The 24,633-nt window shown below is 38.8% G+C and overlaps 1 protein-coding gene across 1 annotated transcript in view; it reads right to left on the minus strand.

The window, feature by feature from the left end:
* AK9 (adenylate kinase 9) overlaps nt 1-24,633 on the minus strand; it is a gene marked incomplete at both ends in the record, with an annotated part of 127,265 nt that overhangs the window by 78,158 nt on the left and 24,474 nt on the right. The window contains 7 exons of the mRNA XM_080700098.1: nt 33-140; nt 236-349; nt 6,576-6,720; nt 12,652-12,832; nt 12,914-13,053; nt 18,398-18,496; nt 21,693-21,767. Of these exons, the coding sequence (XP_080556224.1) occupies nt 33-140; nt 236-349; nt 6,576-6,720; nt 12,652-12,832; nt 12,914-13,053; nt 18,398-18,496; nt 21,693-21,767 (862 nt within the window). The remainder of the gene's footprint in view (nt 1-32; nt 141-235; nt 350-6,575; nt 6,721-12,651; nt 12,833-12,913; nt 13,054-18,397; nt 18,497-21,692; nt 21,768-24,633) is intronic.

Here is a 24,633-nt window from a genome sequence, read left to right on the forward strand (position 1 = left end):
CATGAGCATGCACTAGCAGTTCACTTTGTTACCATCTTTATCAACTTTGGCAGCTTGATCATCAAGGACATTTTCTGTCTCTATTTTGGCTTGTTCAGTGTCTTCCACAGATTTTGATTTGGGGAGTTCTTCAGTGTCTGCTGCAGCAAAAGAATAACATTTTTTTTTTTATCAGCTAATCTACTTATATGAGGAAAGATCCAGGAAATTGCAATGGGAAATTTTTTTTTTTTACCTTCTTCATTAATTGAAAAGCGTAATTCTTCTGAGCTTTTATCTGCATCCTCTGGGAATTCTTGAAACTCTTTTCTTCGAAACTGTCTTTGAAATTCTCTTAAAGTTCTCTCAGCTGAAAGATAATATTTGGTTATGTTAGAAAAAGAAAGTTGGAGTGGGGTATGGTGACATGTGCTTAAAATCCCAGTACTTGGGAGGCTGAGACAGGAGGATTGCAGGTTCATGGCCAACTTCATCAACTTAGTGAGGCCCTCTGCAACTTAGGTGAGACCCTGTTTGAAAAAAAAAATATATATATATATATATATATATATATATATATATATATATATATATATATATATGTTTGGATGTGTAACTTGGAGGTAGAATGCCTTTGGGTTCAATCCTTAGTACTATCAAAAATATAAAAAAGAAATAAAGAAAAGAAGAAAGAAAAAAGGAAACTGGGAATATGGAGGTGAGAATAGCAATTAAAAGTCTCTGCTTTAAAGTTTGACAGACTTGGGTTTCAGTTCTGAGCATCATGTGAAAGCAGTGGGCTTTGGTACATTACTTGATCTTGGTCTCAATTTCCACTAGGAAAATGGGGATCATTAAAGGATTGCTCTGAACATTAAATGGTTGGCATACAGGAAACCTGCTCCATTTCAGCTGCTACCCTCTGTATTATACTATATATTTTTATGTTTGCAACACCTCAATATTCTCTACTGACAAATTTTACTTAAAAATGTATTTGAGTAAAATGCAACAACCAAAAATTCCAATGTTTTAAATATTAAGAAGAGCTGACTATTGTCAGATTTAGAATAATCAGTGAATTTTAAATGGAAAAAGAAAAAGGCTTTTAAGTTTGTAGCATGTAATAGCTAGCATCTATTTTCACATTCTAGCAGGAGAAGGCAAGGAATAAAAGGCTTTATGTCTATAATTTCATGCCACAATTCGATGTGAAAAAGATCACTACAGATTCTAAGAAACATGAAAGATCACTGTTCTTTCTCCAGGAGCCTGGCTAGCTGCCTTTTGTGATCCAGGTCTGAGTCAAATGTCCCCTCTTTTGAGAGGAGATCCCAGTACTCCAGCATCCCTGCGCTCTGATGATTGCTCTATTACCCTGTAATTTTTTCATCTGTTCACTTGACATTTTTCCCCCCCTTATCCCTTCTGCTAAAATGTAAACACCACAAAGACAGGAGCTTCCTGTGCCCTATTTATCTCTATATCCCTAGTGCCTAGAATTATGTTTAACACAAAGTAGGTACCCAATTAATTATTGAATAAATTAAAGAATTCATTTTGTCCAGGCTTACGTAATTTGAATAATAAGTCCTTTTAGTAGGCTGGGTCGATATTTCTCCAGTTTCAATTTGTAAGCTGTATGTGAATATTTTTTTAATTTTGATTTTGATTTTGAAGAGAATATAATGAAACTATCATTTTATTCTAGATCATCTGGGTGATCTTTTGGATGGCCGGCAATCTCAATGCTGGTCTTTTTGTCATTTTTTGTAATTTCTCAGACACCATGTTGGATTCTTTCACTTGTTCATAGATGAATCAGAAAGAAAAGGGTCAGACTTATTAGGTAAACAGTGTGTTTTTATCCAACAAAGATGCTGCATTGCCATAGAAGAGGTGATTTCCTAGCTATTTAAATAGTTTCAAGGACAAAAAAAAATATTGGGAAGCTTCCCAATTTATGTAAAAGCTTAAAAAAAGAAACCTGTTAGCAAAATCTTACAAATGGAACACACACGCACACACACACACACACACACACACACACACACACCACAACTATAAAACAATCACATTTATGAATGTAGAGGAAAAGTTCTAAATAAACAAAGGTAAAAAAATGTAATGAGACTAATATGCCATGTCCAGAAAAAGTTTATTTCTGAAACACAAAAGGAGCTTAAAGTTGGAAAATACACTAGTATAACTGAACAAAATAACAGGTCAAAGAACCAAAAATTTAATGACTACCTTGATAGATGCTGAAAAGACACTTGATAACTTTCAGTATCCATTCCAGATAAAAGTACTTAATAATCATATGGAGAAACATTGGCAAGAACCCTTTTAAAGAAGGTCACTGTCACTCCCACTATTGAGAATCATTCTAGAACTGCTAGTGTGCATAATTATATAAAAAAGAAATGAGCACAAATATTGGAAAAAATGGAGTTGAAACTATATGTGTGTGTGTGTGTGTGTGTGTGTGTGTGTGTGTGTGTGTGTTATACTGGGGGATTCTACCTTGGAGCTACATTATCAGACCTTTTTCATTATTTTATTTTGAAATAGAATCTCACTGGTTTGGTAGTAGTGAGAGTCTATTTGCTGAGGCTTTCCTTGAACCTGTGATCCTCCTGTCTCAGCCTCCCAAGTACTGGGATTGTACTTGAGGTGCATACTACCACACCTGGCTAAAACTACACTATTCAAATGACATGATTTGCTACCTGAAAAACCTAAGAGAATCAACTGAAATCTACCAGAACTAGAAAGTAATTCTAATAAGGTGGATAGTTACAAATAAATATATAAAAACCTAATATCCTTCCAATATACTGGTAATAACTATTTAGAAAATTTACAGAAAAGCAATTGCTCTGGTCCTGGTGACCAATATTAAAAAAAAAAAAAAGGCTCTATGACTGCTCAGCTAGAGTTGCTGATGAAGATATACCCTGTTGTGACAGGCTGGCCAGCTCTAGCTGCCGGCTCTCATAAGATAAGGAAACAGGACATAGATATTAAGCTTGAGGTCTCCAGTGGGCTGGAGTGCATCGTTTGAGCACTCAGCCTCATTCTCTCCGGTGTGGCATTTTTCTTTTGCTTTGCAATAAACATTCTAGCATTGAAACTAGGTTTTCTGGCTCTTTATTTCTGTACAGGGCTTAGAAAAAGGGCCCATGGTAAATCCCAAACTGTAGATTCCCAGGAAGATGACAACCAAGGGAAGCAGCACATACCAGTCCTGCTGACACCAAATCTCCATTGCCTTAAAAACAGCATTCTTACAAAAGCTAGAAAACACCACAACTTTAAAAAGAACAAAGGTGGCAAGGAAAAAAAAGGCTAGAAGGCTGATCAAAGAGCAGAAAAGAAACCTTCCTGTCTCACGGCCATGGGTGCTATAGTGACGCCTTCTTGCCTCACTGCACCAGACTCCAGAGACAAACAGGAAAACAACCACGGACCTAAAGTAAGAGGCTGCAGATTATCTGAATTGTAAGCCATTAGTTCCTCCTGTGCAAACACCAGCTACAACTTCCAGCAATTGCAGCCAAGCTCACCATGCACTCCAGAGATCTAGAGCAGTGCTCACCAACACTATCAAAGAAACCTGCCCACCTCCTGGCCTTGGGCACTGCAGCAGCGCCATCTTGCCTCGCTGCAACTGACTCTAGAGACGAAAAGGAAAACTACCAAGGACTTGTAGTAAGCAGCTGCAGATGATTGGAATTAAGTCATGAGTTCCTCCTGTGCAAACACCGGCTACAACTTGCAGCAGTGGTGCCAAGTTCACCATGCCCTCCAGAGATCCTGAATGGTGCACAGCAACACCGTAAGTGAAGCTGCTGTCCCTGTGGTAAAACACGCAGTACAGCACCCCCAGGGACTCACGCAGCCCTGGTAAACTCCTGGGTCTGAGACTTTGTGGTTCAAGCCAGTAAAGGTGGGGGTGGAGTCTATAACTTGCAGCAATGGCGGCCAAGCTTACCACGCCCACCAGAGATCCAGACCAGTGCAAAGCAACACCGTAAGTAAAGCTTCTGTCCTTGCAGGAGAACACCCAGCGTGGTGGCCCCAGGGACTTGGGCAGCTGCAATAAATGCCCTGGGTCTAAGATTTTGTGGTTCAACCCGGCAAAGGTAGGGATGGAATCTGCTTTTAGACATAACAGAGGCTCAGACAGACTCAGGCTCTGCGTAGGTAAAGTGTGTATGGGGAGACTCATGCTTAACACTAGATCCAACTAGTAGGATCTCTGGGACCACCACAGACCATCCAATTGTGGTGAACAGGGAGAAGTTAGATCAGCCCAGGACTAGCTGTGAAGAACACAGACCCTTACATTGAGTTTGGTTTCAGAGGCATCTGCCACCTACAGTGGAAGGGAGAGACCAAGACTCCACATCTGCAGAAAGCCTGGAGGGCAATCTATGCTTAACACTAGATCCAGCCCCATTGGTACTGGTCATCAGTATAGACTGAGAAAGACTCAGAGAAGCAGGCTTGTGGCAGGAAAGGTGCTGGTGGCTCTCAGTGTCTGCACAGAGAGAGATGGCAGAGGCCCAGTCTGCTGAATATTCATATATTTGTAGGGTTGCATTATTTTGGTTTTGTGTGTGTGTGTGTGTGTATGCTTCTTTGATTTCTCTATTCCCAACCCCTCTCCCAAGCTTCTTCCCTTGTACCTACCTACTCTCGTCTCTCCATCCCTTTTCTTTTCTTTTTTTCTCTCTTCTTTGTCTTATATTAAATCCACTTTATACCACTATATTAAAAACTACATGGGTCACTAGAATACTACTAAATATTTACTGTCTCTAATCTCTACTATATACTACCTTGTCAAACTCATACTCTCATTCTATTTGATCCTATCTGTGGTTTACCCTATCCCTGCATTTATGACTTCACTTTCCTCCTCACTCAACCTTCACTGTTGAATACAATTCATCTTGCCTTTGGATATACCAGCTGACACCTAGAGACTGAGAGAAATCAATCTCTAGGTGAAAAAAAAAAAAGCTTCCAGGTCTAACCTCTTTCCTGGAAGCCCTAATTTATGCCAATATTAATAAAAGTTATATGCTGTTCCAGAAAAAAAAACACAAAAAACAAAGTAGAAGCTAGGTGTGCTGATGCACTCTTATAATCCCAGCATTCGGGAGGTGGAGACAGGAGGATCACGGTTTGCGGACAGCCTCAGCTACTTAGCAAGGCCCTTCAGAACTTAGTGAGCCCTTGTTTCTAAACTAAAAAGACTTAAAAAATAGGTCTGGAGGTATAGCTCAGAGGTACAATGCCCCTGAGTTCCATCCCCAGTACCACACACACACACAAAAAAAAACCCGCAATGAAAGTAAACAATAAAATAGGACTGGGGGTGTAGCTCAGAAGTATGCTTCTGGGTTCAATCCCTAGTTCCATAAAAAAAGAAGAAAAACTCTACATCACACGGGCCTGTTATGAGCATTAAAAGGGTAATAGATGCAATGCAGCTCGCATAGATACAGCGTGTAGTAAATGCTCAGTAAATATTGGCTATGATTATATTTGTAAGGAAAAACAGTTCAGTAGGAAAACATTATTTGGAATCGAGGCACCAAGAATATTTGTAATTGAGACAACAAAGTGACAGAATCTTGCCATAGCTTCTGGGAAATCCAAATAATGATGACTGATTCTATTCTAAAATTGCTGGAGCTAATCCCAAATTTTGGATCCAGATCTTTGAAAATGAAAAAGATCCCATATATAGTGCATAGGATGTGCTCCACTAAGAATATTCCAATAATAGGAATATACATTCATGCATTCTAATTACTAGTTTCAAGGGGGCCAACTAGATATATAAATTCTACCAAAACCAATTAATGTCAGTCAATCAACTTCAAGAGTAGCCATGAAACAAGAACATTAATTTTTCCTGGAGAAACACAGAGAGAAAAATAAGCCTTGTGTCTATTTTAAAATAATATAATCAATAGTTCGAGATACAGTAAGAGGCAGAATGGCCAGGAGAAAAAGTGCTGGAGCTTTGGAAATGAGGGTTCAAGTCTCAGCTGTGTTACTACTGGGGAGGCTGTCAGGGAACCATTTATTTTCCATGAACCTCACTTTCCTTACTTGTAAAATTAGAGAATTGTGTTAATTGATCTTCATATTTCTTCAAATTTCATTGCATTATGACTTATTGAATTTGAAAATAATATTTTCCAAATAGAAAGACTTAATTGTAATCAGACATATAAACCCCGAACAACAAACTCCACAAGAGTCAGGTGGGTTCTTCTTGTTTTAATTACTAATACAGATAAAGTAAATACTGCTCAGTCTTTGTCCAGTTAAGTAGACCTATGCATGCAAAGAAATTAAATTTTGGAAGCTCCTGGTTTTCTTATGAGTCAGCTTATGCACACTCATTTCTTCAATGATGTACTAAGAGACTACAAATGTGCAAAGAGCTGATGCCAATCTGAAAAAAACAAAACAAAATACCACAAAAAACAAACAAAAAACCTTTGCCTTTAAGTATCCAGGCTTAATAGCTTACTTAAACATAAAATGCACATTTGAAAACAATGATTCACCTTGTCTTTTAGCTTGTAGTTCTGCCTGAAGCTTTTCTTTCACAGTTTTAATGGCTACTTTGGTAGCCTCATCTATCGTATTTCCTATTAATGTTTCACGGGCTTCATTATAACGTGGCTGAACAAGTGTAGCATAGTCAATTACCTGCAAAGAATATTTAAGAAAATTAACATGATCATAAGATACTTGGAATATTAAGCACATTTGCATATTTATATCATCCATCTGTCTTCTAAAAATATTAATATTGTTTGAGATACTTTGAGAATTATGTTCAAATTTCACTGATTTTTAAAATATCTGCTTTGATAGAAATTCAGCCATATTTCAATTTTTACATTTGAATCATCCCCCGCCCCGCCCCAAGTGTCTTATGCCTTCCAGAGTAATGGTTGAGAAGTTCCACAGTATTTGAATTCCCAGTACTTTGCATGTCATCTAGTTATTCTCTGTCTCTCTCTCCTCTCTCTCTCTCTCTCTCTCTCTCTCTCTCTCTCTATCTCTATCTCTATCTCTATCTCTATCTCTCTCGTGGTATTGGGGATGGAACCCAGGGGCCTTCTACCTCTGGGGTACATTTCCAGACCTATTTTATATTTTGTTTTGGAAACAGGGTCTCACTAAGTTGATGAGAGTCTCACTAAGTAGCCGAGGCTGGTTTTGAACCTGTGCGATCCTCCTGTCTCAGCCTCCCAAGTACTGTGATTATAAGTGTGTGCCACCACGCCCAGCTAGCTATTTATTCTCTTTAGAATATTCTAGGTTTGCCGGGCGTGGTGGCGCACACTTGTAATCCCCGCGCTTGGGAGTAGGAGACAGGAGGATCGCTCAGGTTCGTAGTCAGCCTCACTGGCTTAAGAGACCCTGTTTCCAAATAAATAAAAAATATAAAATAGGTCTGGGAGTGTAGCCCAGAGGTAGAAGGGCTTCCAGGAACCCCAGTACCACCAAGAAAGAAAGAAAGAAAGAAAGAAAGAAAGAAAGAAAGAAAGAAAGAAAGAAAGAAAGAAAGAAGGAAAGAATATTCTGGGTTTATTTTTCTAGACACTTCTGAAACTTACCCCATTGTCCTATCATTTCAAAGTGATATGCCTTAGTGTGAGACTTTTTCTGTTCATTGTACTGGGTGTTCCCTGGATGGGATCTTCCTTCCTTCCTTCCTTCCTTCCTTCCTTCCTCCTCTCCTCTCCTCTCCTCTCCTCTCCTCTCCTCTCCTCTCCTCTCCTCTCCTCTCCTCTCCTCTTTTCTTTTCTTTTCTTTTCTTTTCTTTTCTTTTCTTTTCTTTTCTTTTCTCTTCTCTCTTGTACTGGGGATTTAATCAGGACCTCATACATGCTCAGCAAATGCTCTTGCCTGAGCCACATTCTCAGATTTTAATTTTAATTTTAATTTTATTTTGGGACAGGCTCTTGTTAAGTTTCCTATGCTGCTCTCCAACGTGTTATCCTCTTGTCTCAGCTTCTAAAGTAACTACTGAAATTATAGGCATGTATCACTGTGCCCAGCTAACAGGTCATTTCAATTTGGAAATAGAGCCTTAAATTTGGGAAATGTTCGACAGCTAATTATTTCAAAACAGTCTCCTCTCTGGTATCTCCTAGAATTCTTATTTGGATGATAGAGTTCATAGTTGTTTTTTTTCACCTTTTTCTATCTCTTTATTAAATATGGGCAGTTTTAAAAACTCTCCTATTAAATTCTTCATGTATGCTATCATATTTTAATTTTAAAGGACACTTTTCACTTCTGAAATGTTCCCTTTTCCAACTGTAGCACCTTGTTCTACTTTCTAGAGTCAACCTTTGCACTTATCTTCAAGAAGACATTAGTAATTGGAACCTTCATTTGTATAGGTATGGTTTGTTTATTGATGGAGTGGTCTGGCTTGGCAATGGCATTGGGTTCAATCCCCAGCATCACACACACACACACACACACACACACACACACACACACACACATACACACACACACACACGTGAAAATGATCTTAGTGTGAACATGTATTTAAGTTATCTAATTTTTTTTTGGTATTTGGGATGGAAATCAGGGGCATTCTACCTCCAAGACACACCCCAGCCCTGTTTTATTTTTATTCAGAAAAAGGGTCTCACTAGGTAGATGAGAGTCTCACTACTGAGGCTGTCCTCGAATCTGTGATCCTCTTGTCTCGGCCATCCAAGTACTGGGATTATAAGTGTGTTCCACCATGCCCAGCTAAGTTATCTCATTTTTAAAGGACATTTTCCTGGGTGATGTGTACATGTATGTCTACACAAGTTTTTTTTTATCCCATTATGATATATGAATATGTCACACTAATAAATAATAAAAAATAAAATAAAGGACATTTTCACTTGATATATACTACTAGGATAACTTTTCCTCCCTTTAAGTTTTTTAAGTTATTGTTTCATTGTTTTCTGATTGCCATTGCTTCTGTTGACATATCAGCCATCATCTGTATCATTTTCTTTTTGTATTTAATATATCTCCCCCCGCCCCTGTGGCTGCATTAGGGGCTTTCAGCAATTGAATATAGTGTGGTACCCCTTGTATTTTTTCTTCTGCTTGGGTATCACTGAACTTATGGATCTATAAGGGTTTATTTTTGTTGTTAGCTTTTTTAAATTTGTGAGATGTTGGCAGTTATATCTTCAAGTATTTGTTTTTCCTGTTCCACCCCCCCCACCCCCGCCCCGGCTCTTCTCCTTCTAGTATTCCACAGATATACCTTAAACCTTTTTTTCTTTTTAAACTTGGTACTCGGGATTGAATCCAGGGATGCTCTAAATGTGAGCTACACCCCCAGTCTAATTTTTTTGAATTAGAGAATGTGTGGAAGCTAGGGAGAAAATGGGTCATAGGAGGAACTCTGACAAAGAAGGACCTTCTATAGATGAGCAAATAAGGAGACCTAACTGAAGGGGATGGGAGGGAGGGAGAGGGAAATTCTTCAATGCACATGATGTACATTAACAAACCTATCACTGTCAATCACTAAGCCACATGAGAAGGATGGAGGGGGAGGGAACAGGGTACAAATTGGGCAAGGGCTAATTGGGTGGTATGTGCACGTATGTCTCCACCATATTGTACCCCATTAAGATGTATGACTATAATGCAACAATAAAAAATTTTAAAAAAAGGTAAGTTTTTCCACCACTGGGAATTTATCTTCTGCAAGGTTCTCTAGTTATCTGTTCCCTATTTTTCAAATGTTGTTTATCTTTTTCTTTCTATGAAGGTACACTCTGTCTAGTACCAGAAACACTCTTTCAGTTATACTTTTTTCAAAGGTCTTTTTCCAGGTTATTGTATATTAGTTTTAAAATACTGAGGTTTTTGCCGGGTGTGGTGGCACATGCTTGTAATCCCAGCACCTGGAAGGCTGAGAAAGGAGGATTGCAGGTTTGCAGCTAGCCTCAGCTACTTTTTGAGGCCCTCTGTAATTTAGTGAGACCACTGCAAAAGAGAGAATAAAAATAGGGCGGGGGGTACAGTTTGGAGGTAGAAGACCCCTGGGTTCGATCCCCAGTACTGCAAAAGAAAAAAATTGAGGTATTAAATTAGAGACATGTTTATATTTTGATGAAATATAATTGTTTACCTTTAAAAATTGTTAGGCATGTTAATTGTTCAATAGCTACACATCATTCTAAAGCTCAGTGTCTTAAAAAAACATTAAAATTTTCATAGTTTCCGAGGAACAATTTCCATGATCGTAAATGGGAAAATTATATATATTGACCCAAATTCTATTATGCAAATAAAATACAATAAAATGCTTAAATATGAGCAATAGATTATCCTGCTTGAGTATAAAATGGGTAAAAATTACTATGGATCACCAAATAATTAATGAATGGGGTGACACAGTTGTTCTGCATATGACCCTTCTTAGGGACAGCAAAATTAGAGACTTGCTGGGCATGGTGGCACCTGCCTGTAATCCCAGGATTTTGGAGGCTGAGACAGGAGGATCACAGGTTCGAGGACAGCCTCATAGACCTATTGAGAAACTGTTTTAAAAAAAAGATGGGGGTAGTTAGTAGGTAGAATACACCTGGGTTCAATCCTTAGTACAAATAAAAAAGAAAGAAAGAAAGAAAAGAAAAGAAAAGAAAAGAAAAGAAAAGAAAAGAAAAGAAAATGTCATTCAAGCTGGGCATTGTGGTGCACTCCTGCAATCCCAGTACTTGAAAGACTGAGCAGGAGGATCGAAGGTCAGAGGGTAGCAGTAGAGGTACCTTAGCGAGATCCTGTTTCAAAATTAAAATATAAAATAAAATAGGGCTAGGGGCATAGCTCAGAGATAGAATGCTCCTGGGTTCAATCCTCAATATGACCAAAAAGAAAAAAAAATGCTATTCAAAAAGTAAAATGGAAAAACACAGGATGGCAAAATATAAAAACTGCTTATAACCAACAAGTTTTTGGTACATAAATAATGTAAAGAGTTCCTATTAGTGATATGTAAAAGTATACAATAAAAGTGGGCAAAACACATGAATAAACACTTCAAAAAGTTAATATCTGAATGACCAGTAAAACATAAAAAATGTACACCTCATCAGTCACTAGGAAAGTATAAATTAAAACTACACTGAGATACTACTAAACACCCACTAGAATGGATAAAATTAGAAAGACTGACCATAGCAAGAATGGGCAGAAATCTGGAATAACAGAAATCTGCTGATAGGATCTTTAAATTAATAGAGCTATTTTGGCATCACCTACTCAAGTTGAACATATGCATACTCCTGTGTCCCAGAAATCTTTTTCCTACGTATATCTTCAACAAATAAATACGTGCATGTGTGTGCTCAAAGACACAAGAATGTTTATAGTAGTATTATTCATTGCCACCAATCTAGAATCAATCTAAGTTTTATTAACACTCAAATGCGGATAAATTATTATATTATGTATGTTATATTAAATAGAATATAGTAAACCAGTAAAATGAGTAAAGTATAGCTATAAATATATATATATATATATATATATATTATAGATATATATCACAGCACAAACATAATTTTAAGTGAAAGAAGCTAGGCACAAAGAATGTAAATTGTTTAAGTCCATAAAGTTCAAAAACATACAAACTAACACATAATATTAAAGTATGTCCGTGATAAAACCATGAAAGTATGGAAGCAAATATCATAAAATTCAAGGTACTAGCTCCATTCTTAAACAGGAGTAATTCAATAGCACTTTTAATAACTTCAAAACCTTCCCATGGCTTGTCCTGCTTTGATTTCATCTTCAACCCTTACTTGCGCCGTTCTGGGCATGACTGGAGAGACACTGACCATCTTGTAATTTTTCTACATTCCAACCTCTCATTTGAACATTTGATGCTCCTTTCAAATTATAACCCAAATCTGCCTGCTTCTTACTATCTTGGCTGTTCCCATTCTTGTCTGAGCTAAGAATAAGTTCACTTTATTACTGAGGGTGGAGAAAAAGATCACTGAGGGTGAAGAGGTCAAGGAACTCACAGGACAGGGGTCTGGAGGACCATCTTTGCAGATGTTGAAAACACCACGAATTAGGGCAGGAGTCGGAACGTGGGGAAAGTGAGATTGAGGCAGCAGTGAAACCCAGAAAAGAGGAGGTGAGTGCAACTGAGAAAGGTCATGGGCTGGGCATGGTGACACACACCTGTAGTCCCAGTGTGTGGGAAGCTAAGACAGGAGGATTGCAGGTTCGAGGCCAGCTTCAGCAATTTAACAAGATCCTGAGCAACTAAGAGAAACCCTGCTTCAAAATTGAAATAAAAAAATAAAATCAAACAATAGTAATAATAGAAGAAAGAAAGGGGGAAGGAAGGTGTCATGGTGGCATCATCTGGAGAACATGGCATTTAAATCTAGGGCTTCTGGGAGGCAGAAAGGGATTAGGATCTGAAAGCTCCAGGATAAGGAGGAAGGAAGGAGGATGCCTTCCTCACTCCAAGTCCGGTAGAGCAATTTCCCAGGTGACAGTGTGAAATTAAGAAAACTAAATACAAATAAAATCTACAAATTATAACCAAGGATAGATAGATAAGTAGGCAGTTACCTTTCCTTTGTAATATTCTGCAATCAGATTGCTAAGAGTTGTTTTCCCCGAATACTGAGGTCCAAATACGAATACCTTACATGGTGGTGCTGGCATAGGTGGAAGAAGATAGGGGCGTGGGTTCAACAGGAAAGATTTTAGTGTTTCTTCTGATGAAAAACAGTATATTTTACCTAGAAAACTTAAAATACGTCATAATCATAAGCAACTGAAAACATGGATGGGTAAGTTTTAAAATTAAGTTCTGAAAAATCTCACTTACCTTACGGAAAAATCTGCTGCTCCTGTGTAAATGTTACCATCTTTTAAAGACACAGGACATGTACGTCCCCATTTGCTTCTCTGCCATCGATATCTTGGTGCAATAAGTTTGTAAGATGCAAGAGTGCGAAACAGCTCCTCCTGTGAATCACATAAGCTACATTTTAAAATGTGGGCCTAAGTTTTGCTGAGACTAGCAGCATTAAGTATTTTATTTCTTACTTAATGGTGCTTTACTATGTAAGAGTGATTTAGAAGACAAATGTGGCCATTTTTCTTAATTACAAAATTTTGTACTCGCCCTAAATTAATAAGACTAATTTCCATTTCTGTAATGAACATTATTTTGATTTCACTGAATATGTTCTATCATATGATAGAATGAGTGTAGGAGAGAATTTTCAATCACCTGCTTCAAAAATCAGATTCAAAAAAATCCTTTCTGAAAAGGCTTAAAAGTGTGCCACATTCTTAGTCAATTTATCTAAACTTTTAAATAGTAGGATGTTGCATACAGATTGTTTTTACATTTACTTAGCTTATAAGTGGTTCTTTCATTCTTAAACATTATAGGGTCCCTCGGCCATCCTTTTTGTGGGTGACTTTGAGAGAAGTTGAATGTATGGAGGCGCACACTATAGTCCCAGTGCTCGAGGGGCTGAGTGAGACAGGAGGATCACAGGTCCGAGATCAGCCTCAGAAACATAATGAGGCTCTCAGCAACTTAGTGAGATCCTGTTTCCAAATAAAAAATAGAATATGGCTGGGGGTGTAGCTATGAGGTAAAATGCCCCTGGGTTCAATCCTAGCAACACACACACACACACACACACACACACACACACACACACATACACACACCTAGAAGGTATGTCTATACAGACTGTAAAGACTGCTGAAAGGTTTGCCTGTCTTAGGCTAGCTTAGCTCCTTAGCTAGGGGTAAGAGAACTGGAGAGAGATGGCTTGGTGGGTAGCTGGCAGGGAAGGATCACACATGGGTTGCACATGGATCTGCTGGCTCCAGAGTTGATCACGGAGCCCATATGAGATTAGGAGCTATGGTCTTGCCTGGACTTTTGCAGCCTCAGAGAGCAAAGAGGCATGCATCTTGCAGGGATGTTGTACGAGAATCCTCAATTCAGGGTGGAAGTGGCAGTTAAATACTAAGGAAGCCATCAAAGCTTAGAGGAGCTGCACAGGACTGGGAAGCTGGATGGTGGGGCACATGGTGCTACCAGCCTTCTCCATGGAGCCCTGAGACCATGAGCAAGGAAAGAAACTGTCTTCAGATAAGTCAGCAGGCAGCCACTCTTTCCTTATCACCCCTGCTTCCTGTCCAGACAGGGGAAAAGTGAAAAGCGAATAGCAGACCATGTTCCCCACTCACATTCACTAACTCCTGAGCTTTACTTCCAGTAGATGCTGAGTGGAGGGAAGAGGAACTTTCCATTGAGTTTGGTATTGCAGTCTTAAAAGTGACAAGGACTCTTCTAGTTAAACTAGGGAGACCAAACACCTACATTTATATTTGCTGCTTTCCTAAAGCCTCGCTAAAATGATAGTAGAGGAATAAAAGAAGGAATAAATTCATGAAGATACAGAGTAGAAGAGACCAAAGATGCAGGTCAGAGCTGATAGCTGATCAGCTACACAACTTTGTGAGTTAGAAAGCTGATTGATGAGTGGAAACTGGCTTGGAGAGAAAAGTGAAGGCTAACTATCTTTGATGGTGAGGGTGGACATGGAATGGGTGGGGACCACAGAGGCCAGTTGATTCACTGTGCAAAACCAAAGAAAAGCATGGGACCTGGTGATGCCAGGTACCTCTGAAGGGGGATGAGTGGAGAGCAGAGAACAGGATGACTGCCTGGAGATCTTTGAAAGGGGGGACTGCTGGACATAGCTACCCCCACCCACTCAGTCAGCCAACTGACCTTTCCCTCCATTCTCCTACCACCCCTTTTTCATTCAGAAGACTGGAAGCATACTTTGTAAAGAGACTGAACCAGAGGATCATGTGAGCGGGACCTCAGATAGAGCTGAGGTGGGGGAGGAGCACAAGAAAGTTGGCAGCCAATAGCCACTGTCCTCAAGTGCCACACCTGAGTCTCTCCCCAAGGACCTCTGGACTTTCCCAGGATCCAGCACCTCAATAGTTTACTGGGGGCACAGCAGGGATTCTCAGCTCCACTGCCAGCTCTGCTGTAACTGGGTGAGCCACCTTGCACTAAATAGGTTAAATTTTCAGACCCAAGATAAAATGCAAAATATAAGGCCCTTGTTATAGAATTATAAAGACTTTCAACACTACAACAGCAGAGCATTAAACTTGGAGCCCTTCTAGGCACATGATCCTGTGTGAAGTCTCTCCCCAGGCAGGGCTGTTAAATATCATGATTGTCACCACTGGTCCTAGACACTTTACAAGGATGAGCTCATGTAATCCTTACAATAACTATGCCACAGGAGTTGCTGCCCCTTTTATATTAACCACTAAATTAAGGGCAAGGTTACAAAAAGTCACAGATCTGGTAGACGTGGAACTGAAATTCAAATTCAAGTCAGTCTGATTAGAAAACCAATGCTGTTACCTTTTATGGTGCCAACTGCCAGCCTCACACTGTTCTCCATCTATCACATTCTCGCACCTCCTCTCCAGCTACTCACACAGCCCCCGCCAGTCTACGAATCCTCAGATATCACAGTTCTCACACTCCCCACCAGGAGCTGGAGACCCTGTTGATGACCCTATTGATGGTCTTGGTTCCTCTCTCTCTTAACCTTTTAAACCAATGTGTATGTGTGTGTGTGTGTGTGTGTGTGTGTGTGTGTGTGTGTGTGACTGAGGATTAAACCCAGGGACGTTCTGAGCCACAAGCCGAGCTCTATTTTAATTTTAATAGAGTTTTAATTTTAAACTCTTGCTAGGTTGTTGAGAATCTCACTGCATTATTGAGGCTGTATTCGAACCTGTGATCCTGCTGTCAGCCCCCCAAGCACTGGAATTACAGGTGTGTATCACCATGACCAGCCCCCCAATGGGTCTTTTTCCTGGATGTATAGTAGAATCTCCTAGGGAGGTTTTTGTTTTTTAAATTGTGGTTAAATATATAACATAAAATTTACCATTCTAGCTATCTTTAAGTGTACAATTCAGTGGTATAAGTATGTTTATGATGTTGAACAACCACTACCATCTATTTATAGAACATTTCCATAATCCCAAACACAAAGTCTTCATTACCCACTAAATAATACCTCCCTACCCTCCCCTCCCCCAACCTCTGAAACATTCTTACTTTCTATCTCTATGAATTTGCCTATTTTATATATCTCATATAAGTGAAATCCTACTGTGTGTGTAGGTCTGTGTGTCTGTGTTAAATTCGGGGGCATTCTATCTGAGTACACCCCAGCAGTATTTTATTTTGAATCATGCTCTCACTAATTTGCTGAGGGCCCCAGTACATTGCTTAGGCTGGCCTCCAACCTGCAATCCTCCTATCTCAGTCTTCCAAGTACTGGGATTACAGGCATGTACCACCTCACCTGGCTAATATAGCAATTCTTCATTTAACTTTTTGAGGAACTACTAAACTATTATAAACTATTAGACTATTTTAGCTGCACCATTTTATATATCCACCAGCAATGCAAGAGGGTTCCAATTTGCCAATACTTATTTCCTAGTTTTTGGATAAGAACTACCCTAGTAAGCATGAGGTGACTTCTCATTTTAGTCTTGATTTGCATTTTGCTTTGATTGGTGCTGTTGAACATCTTTTCATGTGCTTACTAGTCATTCATCTGTATTCTTTGGAGAAATGTTCATTCAAATCCCTTGCTCATTTGTAAATTAGATTATTTTATTGTTGTGGAATTATGTGTTCTTTATATATTCTAGTTCCTCATAAGGTAAATAAGATGCAAATATTCTCTATTCTGTGGGTCTTGTCACTCAGCTGATAAGTTTGTACATCCTTTGATGTACAAACTTTTTCATTTTGATATAATTTATTTTTTCTTTTGTTGCTTATGTCTTTGATGTAATATTCTGTTTTGTTTTAATTAATATCAGATCCCTATGCTAAAAACAGTTTTAACAGCTATGGGCATTGGTTTTCTTAAAAAGTATCCTAGATGAACCTTCTGTGTAGTCAGGGCTGAGAATCACTAAGCATTCCCACCATACTGAGTCTTTAGATAATGCCTGCCATTATCTAAAGAAAGAACATTCATCCAAAGTCTTTCAAAATGCACCTGAGCTTGTCAATCAATCAACTTTAGTCAATGGGCTCCTATAGTATATTAAATGTTAAACAAGCGTTCTCAGATTTAATTGGGTATAGTAATCCATTCTCAATCCTGTAAAAGTACATTTCCAGGTCAATCACCAGACATTCTGGTTCAATCAGTCTAGGATATGGGAAGAAGGAACTTTTATTTGTAGTAAACTTCCCAGGTAACTCTTTTGGAGGTGGTCTGGGCTGCCATGGAGAAAGAAAGCTTATGGGATATTAGTACTGACTCGAGAGAAAACGGCAAAACCCCCTGGCCTTTTTGAAAAAGGGCAAGCACAAACAAAAACAAACACAGATATTTCCCTCGGCCTCGTTTTTTATTGTGCTCATTTTTTATTGTCTTCAACACCAGTTTTTATTACTGATGGCCCAGGACATATTCTACCTATAGGACCCACTAAGATCTACAGATTTCATGGTACACAATAACAACACGACCTCTTCCTTCAAATATTGTTTTGTTTGAATTATGATATCTATTTATGATCCTGGTATGTTTTTAAAAATTTCTGTTCATATAGATAAAACTGAATTTCCCAGAATAGATCAAAGCCTCTAATCAAAAGTTCTTGTGGAGCCACGCATGGTGGTTTATGCTTGTAATCCCAGCTGAGACAGGAGAATCACGGTTTGCAGCCTCAGCTACTTAGTGAGGCCCTTTGCAACTCAGTGAAATCCTGTTTCAAAATAAAGAATAAAAAATAGGGCCGGGCATGGTGGCGCACGTTTGTAATCCCTGCACTTGGGAGGCGGAGACAGGAGGATTGTGCAGGTTCGAAGCCAGCCTAGCTGGCTTAAGAGACCCTGTTTCCAAATAAAAATATAAAAAATAGGTGTCTGGTAGTGTAGCCTGGAGGTAGAAGGGTTTCCAGGAACTCCAGTACCACGACTAATAATAATAATAATAATAATGACAATAATAAACAATAATAATAAGGCTGGGGGTGTAGCTCGGAGGTAGAATGCCCCTGGGTTCCATCCCCAGTATCTCAAAACATTTTTTTTCAAAAGTTTTGCTGTGTTGTTGTTAGTGTCTAACAGAATATTATGCTACTATTACAGCTTCTTCCTAGAAGTCATATTTGTCTTTACAAAAGGTTCCTAGAAATTCCTTTTAGACCTTCAAAAAAGACACAAATAAAACTTACAACATGGACTTTCAAACAGTTAAATATAACTTACGTTTTCCATCATGTCATTAATTTCTTCCTCTGCACTCTGAAGTTTGGTTAAAATAGCTGCCCTTTTTAGGTTCAGATATTTAAGTCGGTCTATAACTATCTAGATTCAAAGAACAAATAGTTCAGAACATTAGAATTTGAATGCCTCAAACATTCTGACAAAGTGACAGGTTCATTATTCAAGCCTACGCTTCCACTGAGACTCTGGGCAGAATCTGGCTCACTCCTTGGTTTCTGGCGATTTGCTGGCAATCCTTGCTGTTCTTGACGCATCCACGCCTCACTCCAATTTTTGACTCTGTTGTCATGTAGTCATTTTCTCCCCGTGTGTCTGAGTCTCCTGTTCTAATCCACATAGGACTAGGGCACATGCTAATTGAGACCTCATCTTAACTCTGTGTGTGTGGGGGGGGGGGAGGTCTGAACCCAGGGGCATTCTACTTTTTAACTATATCCCCAGACTTGTTTTATTTTTATTTAGAAAGAGGGTCTCACTAGGTTACTGAGAGTCTCACTGAGTTGTTGAGACTATCCTTGAACCTGTGATTCTCCTGTCTCAACCTTTGAAGTACTGACATTATAGGCAGGTTCATCTTAACTTGGTTAAATATGTAAAGACATTATTTTCAAATAGGGTTGAATTGATAGGTGCTGAGGTTCGGGTTTTGAAACATTCTTTTCCTCAGTACTTAGATTGAACCCAGAGCCTCATGCATGCTAGGCACTCTTAATTCTGAGCTACACCCAGAGCTCTTCTTTCTTATTTTTTAATTTTGAGGTAAGGTCTCATTAAATTACCTAGGCTGGCCTCGAACTTGGGATCATCTTGCCTCAGCCTCCCAAGTAGCCGGGATGACAGGCAAGGACCATTGCACCTCACTTTAACATACCTTTTTGAGAGACACATTTCAACACAGAAGATTCTGCTTTAGGGGCCCTGAACATTCATGTCCTTCAAGGTCTGGGTCTACAGAAATTCTTAAGACAAAGGGAAGATATCCAAATGAAGACAGAGGCAGATACTGGAGGTATGCTGCCATAGCTTGGAATTTCAGAACTATGAGAGAGTAAGTTTCTATCATTTTAAGATATCCAGTATGTGGTTCTTTGCTATGGTAACCTTAGGAATCTAATACAAATACTATGTAGAATAATTTTAAAAAAAGGCTAACACATAGAAGCTGAGATGAAAGTGAGATAGATAAAACACTGATTAAAATACTGATGGCATGTGGTTACGTCTATGGGAGATTGTGTTATTTGTTCATAATTCGACTTTCCCTTGTTTCACTTAACTCCCTGTTGCATTTCAGGCAGGGTACGCTTTTTTACCCCCTTAATGTTTAGCTTCGCCCTTTGCTTTAGCAAATGGAATATGGGCAGAGGTGCCAGAGTGCCCGTTCTGAACCGGGGCCTTCATAGGCAGGGCCAGTTTCAACTGGACCTAATGTAGCTTCTGTTCTCTAGAAAAGTGTATCCAGGGAGTAAGAGGTGGTAAAATTATGGACATACATTGAAGAAGGAGCCTACTGTGTGTGCTGATGGATGGGATGTGGCCATGAGAAAGAGGGAGCAGAGCAGTAGGAAGAATGTGTGGGAGGCGTGGGTTTGCAGTGGGTGGTGAGTGGGATGGAGTGTTGTCTTGCATATTTTATACCAAGATGATGATTAGACATCACCGAGATGACGCTTAGACATCCAACTGGAGACACAACACTTGAGGAGCAGCTGACTACACCAGTGTGGAACTGAGAGGAAAGATCTGGGATAAGAATTGGAATTTAAGAGTTGTCAGCATTGAGAGGGTAATTGACTTTCGACTGAATGAAGTCTCCTAAGAGGTAGGATGGGCAGAGAAGATCTCACAAGGAATCAGGTTTGGGGTCCTCCAACACGAGATGTTAAAGACTTAGAAGTCCTGCCAGGTGGATTTCTTAAATAGCTCTCAGATCTGTCTGTGTCTGTCCACTAATGCTTACCATCACACATTGAGCCATCTTTTACCTGGTTTACTATTAAACCTGGTTTACTATTAGAACCAGTCTTCCTACCTCCTTTATGATTCTCCTATTTTTCTCTTGCAGTATAGTATGAGTGTCCCTTCTTAAATGGAAATAAAACCATTTTCACTCTCTGGCTTAAAATCTCCTTCTGGCTGCCTGCTTCCTCACAATGAGGCCTAAACTCCTTAACATGACTCAGGTTTTTCTTGGTACAGCTCCTGCTCAGTTCTTGAGTCTTGGCCCTATTTTATTCCTTCTATCTCATCCCCCCAAACTCCAGTATTATAATTCACTTTACTCTTTCTACCTCAGGAAGCTTAGCCCTAACTCTTCCCTCAGCTTATAACACTATATCAAACCCCACCGCTGCCCTAGCCTTCAATTCTTACTCATCCTCTAAGTGCAATTTCGGACAGGCCCTCATGAGCAGATTTTGTCCTTCAACCAGGAGCTTCTATAATACATTGTACTTCTCTGACTATTATACAAACCACCATTTAAATGACCCCTGCCTCCAATGATCAGATACTACACAAGAGGAGGGACTCATGGATTCATCTGCCTCCTTCCTGTCTGTATCCCTGGAGCTTATTATAGTGTCAGATACTCTTAGGCATTTCAGAAATAGCTGCTGTATTATTAAATTATTCCATTATTTTTTGTAAAATATTTTTGGGTTTCAATTTCTCTACATCCTTATCAGCACTTATTATCTTATTTTCTCTCTCTTTACTTTTATCATTCTAGTGGGTGTGAAGTGATATCTTGTTATGCTTTTGATGTACATTTTCCTAGTGACTGATACCTTATATTTATCATATCTTCCACAATATAAAAGATTTTTATAATCAAATATATATTTGTCATGCAGAGGTTTTAGACATAAATGTAGTTTTGATTTAAATATGAATAAATAAACAAATATAAGATTAAATTTTAAAGTGTCAACATTTTTTCAAAAATTATGGTGTTAAATTTAAATAAATACACATACATTAAGATAAGTACAAGCCGGGCATGGTGGCACACGCTTGTAATCCCAGCACTCTGGAGGCTGAGACCGGAGGATCGTGGTTCGTGGACCGCCTCAGCTACTTAGTGAGGCCCTCCGCAACTTAGTGAGACCCGGTTTCAAATTAAAGAATGAAAAAACTAGGGCAGAGGATGTAGCTTGGAGGTCAGATGCTCCTGGGTTCCATCCCCAGACCCGCAACAACAACAACAAAAGTACAATACTGTGAAAAGTTTTTACATTTTCAACTATAAGATATTTTTACTAAACATTGCACTTACTGTTAAGAGCTCATCGGGTGGCTTATGTCCATCTAACTCAATGAGATACTGGGGATTATGTTCAGCCATTATTTCCTGCAGATAATAGAAAAGAAACCTTATAATCCACAATCACTGGGGAAAATGACTACAAGACCATAATCTTCATATCCTATGAAGAAATCTTAAAAGCTAACTTGTTTGCCTTAAACCTGCTCTAATGCACACTACTTTCAGTGCTCAAGAGATCTATTGAAAAAGTCCAAACTATGCTCACTACAGATTGTTTTGTTTTCTTTTGCAGTGCTAGGCATTGAACCAAGGGCATCATGGCTACTAGGCAAGTGCTCTACCACTGAACTATTCCCCAACCCCTTAACCCCTTACCATCAATTTCATTGTCTTTCTGGTTTTTGTTTGTTTGTTTTTTCTCTACACGAAAGTTTTAAAGTCCTTCCCGATACAAAATGTTTCAGGATATCTGTCTATCTGTATATATTCATACCTTTGATATCTGGTTTTATTTTTTATTTTTATTTATTTATTTATTTATTTTGTGGTCCTGGAGGTGGAACCCAGAGGCTTTCTACCTCCGGGCTATACTCCCAGACCGATTTTCTATATTATTTGGAAACAGGGTCTCACTAAGTTGCTGAGAGCCTCACTAAGTAGCTAAGGCTGGCTTCGAACTTGTGTGATCCTCCTGTCTCAGCCTCCCAATTACTGGAATTACTGGGCGTGTGCCACCATGCCTGGCTAAGGCATGTTCTTCTTATGAAAACATAGAAAAGTAGAAAGAAATAATGCCTCTAATCCAGCTACCTAAAGGTAACTAATACTGTCTTCCTCCCATCCTTTATTCCACAAAAAAAGTTTTCATGTTCAAGACCATAATGTATATATAACTTTGAAGTTCACATCTTCACTTAACATTATAATTAACTTTCTCCGATACTTTTACAAGATCATTGTCAATACACATTTTGATGCTTTTATAAAATTACATACTATGGATCTATACAATTTATTTAACGTTCCTCTGTTTGTCATTTAAGTAGGCTACTGTGGTATGTGTGTTGTTTCTAAGCATCTTTAGGACTCCAGGTAATGGAGGGGAAATCTCAGCAAAGCTAGAATGGTAGGAGAAGAGAGGAAGAAGGCTGAAGTTGATTAATGGAGGAGCTACATCTGAATATGTGTAAAAGTATGAATATAGCATGGTTAACCTGGACCCTCATTGTTGGGAGGAGGAAGGGGAACTGGGGAGTGGGGAGACGGCACCAAGCACAATCTAAATGTTTACCATTTTCAATATGTTCCACATATAAATAAAATAAAAAATTATTAATATTAAAAAATTAAAAATTGTTATTTTCCAATAATTACAAAAGTAATTTTTATACTAACAGTAATGAGTGAAGAAACCCAGACAAGCATATAGGAAGTGTTACTAGGACCCCTTCCCATTCTTCTACTCTGTATCACCAACCAGGTATGTCTCTTTTCTCCCCATTCTCTTCATTAGTAGAAATACTGCACACACATACATTTTCATAACACTGTATAAGCATTCTTTTACTATATAATGATTTCCAAAGTAGGTTTTAATGGTAATGAGTATTGCCCATTGATTTTGCAGTAGTGTTTGACAATGTTTATTTCTTCCTGCCACCATTGGCTATTTTAGCTTTCAAATTTCTGGCAAACTGAGTGGACAGATGGGATTGTATTTCTTTTACTTTATATTTCCCAGGTGAAATTCATCATTCAGCTATATCTTCAAATTGCCTAATCATCACCTCTATCAAATTTTTATTTCCTTAATATTCATGAAGAGTCTTTGATCCTCAGCTTCTATATCAATTATGAATATTTTACCTTTTTTGGTACTGGCTATTGAACCCATTCCACCCTCAGCCCCCCCCCTTCTTTGTTTTGTTTTGTTTTGGAAACAGTCTCACTAAGTTGCTGAGAATCTCACTAGGTTGCTGAGGCTGTCCTTGAACCTGCCATCCTTTTGTCTTGACCTCTCAAATTCTGAGATTACAGGTGTGCTCACCCCATCTGGCTCTGGCTCCAATGTGTGTGTGTGTGTATAAAATTTTTTGCATTACTGGGGATGGAACCTAGGGGCATTCTACCTCCAAGCTACACCTCCAGTCCTATTTTTTTATTCTTTATTTTGAAACACGGTTTCACTAAGTTGTAGAAGGCCTCACTAAGTAGCTGATGCTGGCTGTGATCCTCCTGTCTCAGCCTCCCAAGTAGAGGGATGACAATTGTGTGCCACCGTGCCTGGCTAATATTTTACCTTTTTTTTAACTTTTTTTTTTTTTTAGTACTAGGGGTGGAACTCAGGGGAATTTTACCTCCAGGTTACACCCCCAGCCTGATTTTTAATTCTTTATTTTGAAGTATGGTCTCACTAAGTCATGGAGGGTCTCATTAAATAGCTGAGGCTGCCCTCAAACCTGCGATTCTCCTGTCTCAGCCTCCCAAGTACTGGGATTACAAGTGTGTGCCACCATGCTCTGCTTTTTTTTAAATAATGCCTTCTTTAATGTAAAATATTTTTATAATTAAATATATCTGTTTTCATTGCTTCTGGGTTTCCTTTATTGTTTAAATTAGGTTTTATCCATCTCAAGATTATAGAAGTATCCTTCTTGTTTTCCTTTTCTTTCTTTCTTTTTTTTGTTTTTTTCTCTAATGTAAAATATTTTTATAATTAAATATATCTGTTTTCATTGCTTCTGGATTTCTTTATTGTTTAAATTAGGTTTTATCCATCTCAAGATTATAGAAGTATCCTTCTTGTTTTCCTTTTCTTTCTTTCTTTTTTTGTTTTTTTCCTTTGGTACTGAGGATTGAATCTAGAGGCATTCTATCTCTGAACTACAACCCTAGCCCTATTTTACTTTACTTTCGAAACAAGGTCTCACTAGGTTGCTGAGGGCCTTGC

Source organism: Muscardinus avellanarius (assembly GCF_963383645.1).
Source record: "Muscardinus avellanarius genome assembly, chromosome: 8".
Lineage (NCBI taxonomy): Eukaryota > Metazoa > Chordata > Mammalia > Rodentia > Gliridae > Muscardinus > Muscardinus avellanarius.